Below are 8,781 nucleotides of genomic sequence, written 5' to 3' on the forward strand. Positions count from 1 at the left end.
GGTCAGGGAGCTCTCCAGGTGCTGGTTGCCCAGGTCTGGGGGCTCAGGGACCTCCGGGGTTGGGTCAGGGAGCTCTCCAGGTGCTGGTTGCCCAGGTTTGGGGGCTCAGGGACCTCCGGGGTTGGGTCAGGGAGTTCTCCAGGTGCTGGTTGCCCAGGTTTGGGGGCTCAGGGACCCCCGGCCCCGCGCAGGCCGCGCTGTTGCGATGCCGTTGCCATGGAGACGGAGGAGACAGGAAGTTGCGCGTCCTCCACCTTCCCACAAGGCCCTGCGCGGCCACGGCCAAGATGGCGGCGCTGAGCGGCGGGAAGGGATGGCTGCGAAGTGAGGGAATGGGAGCGGGAATGGGGCAGGGAAGGGGAATGGGAACGGGAAAGGGAACGGGAACGGGAAAGGGAATGGGGCAGGGAAGGGGAATGGGAACGGGAAAGGGAATGGGGCAGGGAAGGGGAATGGGAGCGGGAAAGGAAACGGGAATGGGGCAGGGAAGGGGAATAGGAATGGGAACGGGAGCGGGGCCTTGGAATGGGAATGGCAATGAGAATGGAACGGGGCTGGGAATGGCAATGGGAATAGGGCAGGGAATGGGAACGGGAATGGGGCCGGAAATGGGAGTGGGACCGGGAATGGAGCAGGGAACTAGAACGGGGCAGGGATCAGGATTGGGAATAGGGCAGAAAACTGAAATGGGAGTGGGATAGGAAGAGGCACCGGGGAACAGGGACCTGGACCCGGGCGGGGACCAGGACCGGGGCAGAGATCGGGAACGGGGCTGGGAATGGGAAGGGAGCAGGGAGTGGGGATGGGAAGGGGGCAGGGGCCAGGAATGGGAAGGATGCCCGGCTCCCCCCAGGCTGGCTGCCCGCGCTGCAGCTGCTCCGACGCGGCTCCAAGGCGGTGACGCGGCACTGGAAGGCGATGCACTTCCAGCGGCAGAAGCTGCTGGCCGTGACCGAGTACGTGCCCCCCCGGCCCGCCGTGCCCCCCCGCTGCCTCCCCGCACCCCAGGACCTCCCACAGGAGGTGAGGAGGGGCCCTGCCTGGGGTCTGCAGGGTCTGGGGAGGGGAGGGTTCCCTCGATCCCGGGATGCCAGGGACGGCCTGGCTGGAGCCGGTGTGAGACCTTCCCGGGGTGGGTAATCACCTTTTTTGGCGTGTTGTGGGTGGCTGGGAGATGCCCCATCAGGTGCTGGAAACCAGGTGGGTCCCCATCCATGGGAGCATCTCGAGATCCACAGGAACATCTCATGATCCATGGGAGCATCTTGAGACTCATGGGAACGTCTTGAGATCCATGGCAGTGTTTCGAGATCCATGGCAATGTTTCGAGATCCATGGCAGTGTTTCATGATCCATGGGAGCACTTGAGATTCATAACAGCATCTTGAGATCCATGGGGTCACCTCAAGGTCCATGGAAGCACCTTGAGATCCGTGGGAGCACCTCAAGATCCATGGGATCACCTCATGGACCATGGGAACACCTTGAGATCCATGGGAACACCTCATGGACCATGGGATCACCTTGAGATCCATGAGATCACCTCATGGACCATGGGAACACCCTGAGATCCATGAGATCACCTCATGGACCATGGGAGCACCTCGAGATCCATGGGATCACATCACGGACCATGGGAACACCCTGAGATCCATGGGATCACCTCGTGGACCATGGGAGCACCTCGAGATCCATGGGATCACCTCATGGACCGTGGGAACACCCTGAGATCCATGGGATCACCTCATGGACCGTGGGAACACCCTGAGATCCATGGGATCACCTTGAGATCCATGGGATCACCTCATGGACCATGGGAGCACCCTGAGATCCATGGGATCACCTCATGGACCATGGGAGCACCTCGAGATTCATGGGATCACCTCATGGACCATGGGATCACCTCATGGACCATGGGAGCACCTCATGGACCATGGGAGCACCTTGAGATCCATGGGATCACCTCATGGACCATGGGAACACCCTGAGATCCATGGGATCACCTCATGGACCATGGGATCACCTCATGGACCATGGGAACACCTCGAGATCCATGAGATCACCTCCCCCCTGTAGCTGTCAGGTCTCCGTGGGGGGGTCACAGCAGCCATTCCCCCTCTCCCCGTGTCCCCGTGTCCCTGTATCCCTGTATCCCTGTCTCCCCCCCTGCCCAGGAGGACGGCTACGTGCGGCTGCTGCGGCGGCAGGTGGAGCAGGCATTCCGGAGCAGCCGCATGGTGGCCGTGTGCCAGTACAATTCCATGCCGGACGAGGACGTGGTCACCATGCGCCACTACCTGCGCAAGCACAACATCGAGGTCAAGTTCGTCCTCAACGAGGTGGGCGCCGATCCCAGCGGGAAGGTAGAGGGGAGGGGGGGGAGAGGTGCATCCTGGGCCGCTCCAGGCGTCATTCCCAGGCGTTTTCCAGATTGTCCGGCCGGTGCTGGCGCAGTCCAAGTACAGGAACCTCCTCCCGCTCTTCGTGTGCCGCAACATCCTGCTGGTGAGCCCGGAGACCCGGGCCCGGGAGATGCTGCGGGTGCTGAAGGGAATTCCACAGGTCAACCTCCTGGGTGAGGGCATTCCCTGCTCCCCAGATCCCGGCGCTGGGCTCCTCCAGGGCTGGGAATGAGGGTGCACGCCGATGGATCGCTGTGAAAACGAGGGGTGGGAGCCTGAAGGAGCAAACAGTTCCTTCGTGGAATGCTCTGTTATCCCGTATCCTGCTCTTCTCCAGGCGCCTGCATCGACGACACGATCCTGAGCCGGCAGGGAGTGGAGAACTTCGCCCGGCTGCCGTCCCTGGAGGCCTCCCAGGGGCAGACGGTGGGAGCCCTGGCCCTCCTGCCCTCCCAGACCTCATCCCTGCTCCAGCGTGGGCCTTCCCTCCTCACAGCGCTCCTGGATGAGCACATCCGCCGGCTCCGGGACACGGGGGTGCCTGGGAAGCCCCCTCAGGAGCAGGGAAAAGGGAATCATTGATGCTGGGCCCTGGGATCGGCTCCTTCCCCACTGTGGGAGCCCCCCAGGGCACAGGGAATGGCTGGCACCGGGAACTGGCTGCTTCCCTGGACGTGGGACATGGTGGGAACCTGGGGAGCACCCCTCCAGCCTGGAATGTGGGAGTTCAGACTGAGGGAATTGGCTCCTTCCCCAGCTGTGGGACATGTGGGATCCCAGGGAGACCCCCCCAGACTGGGACACAGGGAATCACTGATGCTGGATCCTGGGAATCGGCTCCTCCAGCTGCAGGACACAGGGAATCACTGATGCTGGACCCCAGGAATCAGCTCCTCCAGCTGCAGGACACAGGGAATCACTGACTCTGGGCCCTGGGAATTGGCTCCTTCCCTGGCTGTGCAGGAGGGGGGAATCAGGGGTTGGAGTTTTGGTACTGGGGCAGGACTGAGGGTCCTGCAGCCCCCCAGCCCCAGCGGGGAGCCCTGGCCCTTCCCTTGGGGAATATTCCTGGGAATATTCTGAGGGTGAGATGGAAGGTCTCAGGGATTGGCCAGAGGAGGAGGAGGAGCATGGTGGGAGGGGGGGCCCACAGGAGGGTTTTGAGCACTCCAAGCCCCCTGGAATGAGGATGAGGGGGAATGTGCTGTAACACTGATCCAGTGTCGTGTCCATTAAAGTGTCCGTGTGGAGATGCCGAAGCCTCTCTGGGATTTTGGGGGGGTGTGGAGGGGGGTCCTGCTCCTCGAGAGCGTGGGGGGAGACCGGGGCTGCTTGAGGGGTCTGATGGAGCAGAGGGAAACAGAGCTGGGGGGTGGGTGAGGGAAATCCTGGGGTGGGAATGCCCTGGGACCCCCTTGGATTAATGATCCCTGGGGACCCCCTTGGATTGGTGGTCAGCCCCGAGACCTCCATGGGCTGGCCCTGGGACCTCCACGGGGTGGTGAAACCCGAGATTCCCGTGGAATGATCAGCCCCAAGACCCCCGTGGGGTGGTGACCCTCTGAGACCCCCGAGGGATGCTCAGCCCCGGGACCCCCGTGGGTTGGTGATCGCCGGGACCCCCGCGAGGTGCTGCCTCTCGCGGGAACCCCCCCACCCCTCCTGGGCCGTCCCTTTTCCCGCGGGCTGGTCCCGGGTGGGGACTCCGGGGGTCCGCGAGCGGAACTGCCCCGGTGCCGCGTGGGGACCGCGGCTCCGCCCGCGCTCGGTGTCCCGGCGATCCCGGCTGCTCCCGGCGATCCCGGCGGTTCCCGGCGATCCCGGCTGCTCCCGGCGATCCCGGCGGCTCCGGTCCTCCACGGAGCAGGGGGCAGAGCCGAGCGGCTCCGCACCGCCCTCCGTGTTCCGCTTCCTGCTGCCACCGGGCAGGATGCGACCGTCCCCCGCCGCCCGCCCGCCGCCCGCCCAGGTGAGCACCGGGGACCGGCGACCCGCCGCCCCCGGCCCCCGCCGCCCCCCGGGAGGGTGACACCGGGGATGGAGACCCCCGTGGGCACCGGCACAGCCCCGGTGCGGTGCGAGGGGTCGGTGCTGAGCTCCCGCAGCACCTGCGGGGCTGGGCAGGGGAGGGGATGGAGCTGCGGGGGAGACCCCCGGTGTCCTTCCCTGCGAGCCGGGGGGCGCGGAGCCGCGGTCGCCGGTGCCGTGGTTGTCTCTCGATGCCGTGGGTGTCTCTCGGTGCCGCAGTTACCGGTACAGCGGGTACCGGTGCCGCGGTGGTCGCCAGCACCGGGGCTTGGCCGCCCTCCCAGGATTATCCCAGGATCAGCATCAGCCGGGACACCGGGGTCCCCTGTCAGGGACAGCGCCGGGGGGGTTGGCAGGGCTGGGGGGGAAACTTCCCTGTGGCTCAGGAACCGGCAAGGGCAAAGGGAACGCTCCGCCGGGGTTTGGAGGGGTCATGTCCTGGCTGGGGGGTGCCAGGACGGACCGGGGTCGATCCCGGTCTTTGTACTGGTGTCACCCTCCGGGCTGCGCCCCCGCCGTGGGGTTGCCCCGTGGTACCCGGTCCATGGGGCGTCAGGGCTGGACTCTGAACCCGGACCGGGCGGGGGAGCCGAGATAAGGCCGGGGGGGGGGGGGGTAAAGGCTCCGTGTCACGCAGAAATTTCTGGGTGCCAGCGGCGGTGACATGCAGGACTCCCCACTCCCGGGGGGCAGAGGGACCCCCACCACCCCTCATCCCCACGAGGGCCAGGGTGGGGAGGGTGGAGAAGCCCCCCCTGAGCTCCCTGACCTGCTGTCCCCCCCCGGCAGCGGCTCCCGCCGTGAGGGCCGAACTCGGACCCCCATCCCCGCAGGACGGACAGGAGAGGGGGCTCGGCCCGGCCCCCCCTGCTCCCCAGCCATGGGCAGCCACGAGAAGGACCTGTCCTCCCCAAAAAGAGCCCTGTCCCACTCCAACAGCACCGTGTCTTCCAAGCACAGCAGTGTCCAGCAGGTTGGAAGGCTCTGGATTTGGGGGGGGGGCTCAGTGGTGCACACACGGGCTGACTGGGGGTGCTGTGAGGCCTCAGGGGGCTTCTCACTCCTTTAGGAAGGGTGGTGCAGGGGTGGCCTGTCAGCTGGGGCTGCCTGGAGGGCAAGATGGGGAGCACCCCGTCTGCCTCTGGTGCTGAGGGACCCCCACGCTGACCCCCATCCCTGCAGGGCTCAGAGAGCTGGGAGGTGGTGGAGGAGCCTCGTGCACGGGGCAGCCCAGGGCAGGAGCTGCAGAGGCACGAGGGGTACCTGCTCAAGAAGAGGAAATGGCCCCTGAAGGGCTGGCACAAGGTAACGGGCAGAGCTGGCGCCAGGAGCCGTCACCGGGCTGGTCCTGGCACGATTTGAGCCCCTGGGAAGTGGGGCTGCAGGGACTGCTCTCTGCTCCCCCCACACAACAGCCTTCCCTCTCCATCCCCAGCGGTACTTTGTGCTGGAAAACGGGATCCTGAAGTACTCCACCACCCGCCAGGACGTGAGTGTGTGCCCGGGCTGTGCCCACACAGCATCCCCGTGGGCTCAGGGCGGGGGAGACCCCCGTGGCCCCCCTGAGGAAGGGAGGTCTTCCCCCTGACAGGCGTCCCCGGGCTCCCCCAGGTCCTCAAGGGCAAACTGCACGGTGCCATCGACGTCCGTCAGTCCGTCATGTCCGTCAACAAAAAGGCACAGAGGGTCGACCTGGACACGGAGGAGAACATTTACCACCTCAAGGTGCTGCTGGGGGATGGGGTGGGGCTTCAAACAGGGTTGGTATTGTCAGGTTCTGTTCCCCCCCCCCCCCCCAACTCACCCATGTCCCCCAGATCAAGTCCCCGGAGCTCTTCTCCAGCTGGGTGAGCAGCCTCTGCACCCACCACCACGGGGAGAAGCCCTGTCCCACGGGGGGCCCCGGGGGGAGGACCCCCACCAACGCCCAGGTGGGTGACACCTCGAGGTGACAACATGAGGCGGGGTCTGGGCGAGGGGCTCCTGATGGCAATGCCCCCGTTTCCCCGCTCGCAGGGCCAGTGGACACGGATCCTGCCCTCGGGCAGTGCCCCTGCCCTGTCCACGCTCGCCAGCTCCCGGGACAAGGTGAACGCCTGGCTGAAGGACAGCGAGGGGCTGGAGCGCTGCTCAGCTGGTGAGCGGGGTGGGAAGGGGTGTACAGGGCAGGGGGGGTGCCTCCTGCCCCCTCCCTGACCCCGTGCCCCCGGCAGAGCTGTCGGAGTGCCAGGCCAAGCTGCAGGAGCTGACAGGAATGCTCCAGAACCTGGAGGCCCTGCACCGCATCCCCTCGGCCCCGCTCATCTCCGGCGGCCAGGTGAGCCGGGACAGCGGCACCTGTGGGGTCTGAGCATCCCCCCCTTTCCTGGGGAGGGTCCAGCTCCAGCCCCCTCCTCTCTCCCACAGCCCTCGGCCGCCACGGAGAGGCCGAAGAAGGGCCGGAGGACCACCAAGATCTGGTGCACCCAGAGCTTTGCCAAGGACGACACCATCGGCAGGGTGAGGGTGAGCTGGAATCCCGCCGAGCTCCGCTGCTGCCTGGGGCGTGGAGCCCCCTCCCCAGCCCCTCGCTGACCCCCGTGTCCCCCCCTCCAAGGTGGGCCGCCTGCACGGCTCCGTCCCCAACCTGTCCCGCTACCTGGAGTCCTCCCAGAGCCAGCTGCCCTTCGGCCTCCCCCCGGAGTACACCCAGCTGCAGCGGAGCTTCTGGGTGCTGGCCCAGAAAGGTGGGATGGGGCCGAGCCCTGCCGGGGGGGTCCTGGTGGGTTTTGGGGTGCTGAGACACAGCCTGAGACTCCCCATGTCCCCCGGCAGTGCACGGCTCGCTCAGCAGCGTGGTGGCCGCGCTGGTGGCCGAGAGGGCCCGTCTGGAGGAGATGAGGCGGGCGCTGGACCGGCAGGGCCCTGCCCCACGCCCCGGCAGCGCCGGCACCGCCGCGGTGAGCGACTGAGGGGGGCCGGGCAGCGCTGCCCTGCTGGGGGGGGTCTCGGGAGTGGTGCTTTTGGGGTGTGTGGGGTCTCAGCCTGGCGCTGGGCCGGTGACCCCCCTCGCTGTCAGCCCCGTCCTGGCTGGAGGGGAACATTCTGGGGGGGCCTTGGCTCAGCCTCCCCCTCCCTCCACAGCCCTCCCTGCGCCGCTTCCACTCCCTCTCCGTCTCCTCCGACACCACCCTGGATTCCTTTGCCTCGCTGCACCCCGACGAGGTCAGGGGGGCGGGATGGGGTGGGATGGGGGTCTGGGCGGCCCCCCCCGGGCCGAGGGGCTGGGCTGAGGTGGTGGCTGTGCCCACAGCCCGACGGGCTGCCCGCCAAGGGCCGGGAGCAGCAGCTCTCCAACCGCAGCATCGTCTCGCTGGCCGACTCCCACACCGAGTTCTTCGACGCCTGCGAGGTCTTCCTGTCCGCCAGCTCCTCCGAGAATGAGGTGGGGGGGCTTGGGGTGGGCTCTGCTGGTGTATGGGTTCTGCTGGTGGGGGGCTCTGTGGACCCCCCTGCCACCTCTCGCTGCTCTGGGTTCATCTCTCCCCTCTCTCTCCCCCGTCCCACCTCATCAGCCGCCCCCCCAGCTCTCTGTAGTGCCCCCAGCCCCTGTATCCCCCCCAGCCCCCCGCGGCCCCCTCGCCCCCCACGCTCGGGGTCTCTGCTCTCTCTGAGCCCGGCGGTGGGGACTGGGTGCTGCCAGACCCCCCCTCACCACTGCTCCCCCATCAGCACCACCCCCTCCCCATCCCAGCACCTCCAGCCCATCCCAGGATCCCGAGTCTCATCCCATCCTTCCGAGGGGACCCTTCCCGCTAAATCCCCTCCCCCCCTCGCCCTGGAGTACCCCCCACGCCCCCCCCCAATTCCCCCGGGACCCCCGAAGCCGCCGACGGTCCCCGCGTCTCCTCAGCCCTCGGACGACGAGTCGTGCGTCAGCGAGGCCACCACCAGCGCCTGCGAGGAGGGCACCGAGCCGGGGGGGCCGGGCCGCCCCCCGACAGGTACGGGGAGCACCGGGGAGGGGGACACCGTGGGGGGGAGACGGCTCCATCCCAGCGCCCGGTGCCCGGCAGGAGCGGAGCGTGCGGGGGCACCGCCGGAGCCGCCGCCGCCGCCGGTGGAGCTGCCGGGGCCGGACCCGCGGCGACGGAGCCGGTTGCCCGCGCCCCCCGCGCCGTCGGGGGACGTGAGCCTGTGGGGGCTCCTGAGGAGCAGCGTGGGCAAGGACCTGTCCCGCGTGGCGCTGCCCGTGCAGCTCAACGAGCCGCTGAACACGCTGCAGCGGCTCTGCGAGGAGCTGGAGTACAGCGCGCTCCTGGACCGCGCCAGCCGCGCCCGGGACCCCCGGCAGCGACTGGTGAGGGGGGGG

The 8,781-nt window shown here is 67.7% G+C and overlaps 2 protein-coding genes across 2 annotated transcripts; both read left to right on the forward strand.

The window, feature by feature from the left end:
- The first annotated feature begins 49 nt into the window (after positions 1-49).
- Positions 50-3,654, forward strand: MRPL10 (mitochondrial ribosomal protein L10). Its single transcript, XM_027631241.1, has 5 exons — positions 50-324; positions 854-1,023; positions 2,175-2,339; positions 2,431-2,575; positions 2,740-3,654. The coding sequence occupies exons 1-5, from the start codon at positions 288-290 to the stop codon at positions 2,982-2,984; spliced, it is 762 nt and encodes a 253-aa protein (XP_027487042.1). The 5' UTR covers positions 50-287; the 3' UTR covers positions 2,985-3,654.
- Positions 3,655-4,352: 698 nt separating this feature from the next.
- On the forward strand, positions 4,353-8,769 carry OSBPL7 (oxysterol binding protein like 7; the record flags this gene model as incomplete). The annotated part of the gene is made up of 14 exons (XM_027631237.1): positions 4,353-4,371; positions 5,220-5,403; positions 5,613-5,735; positions 5,866-5,919; positions 6,042-6,155; positions 6,248-6,361; positions 6,447-6,567; positions 6,644-6,747; positions 6,837-6,935; positions 7,027-7,156; positions 7,245-7,369; positions 7,554-7,634; positions 7,723-7,854; positions 8,323-8,769. Coding segments are annotated over exons 2-14 (1,737 nt in total), but the record flags the coding sequence as incomplete, so codon positions are not given.
- Positions 8,770-8,781: the final 12 nt, after the last annotated feature.

Source organism: Corapipo altera, unplaced genomic scaffold, assembly GCF_003945725.1.
Source record: "Corapipo altera isolate COAL_440 unplaced genomic scaffold, ASM394572v1 260, whole genome shotgun sequence".
In the NCBI taxonomy this organism is placed as follows: Eukaryota; Metazoa; Chordata; class Aves; order Passeriformes; family Pipridae; genus Corapipo; species Corapipo altera.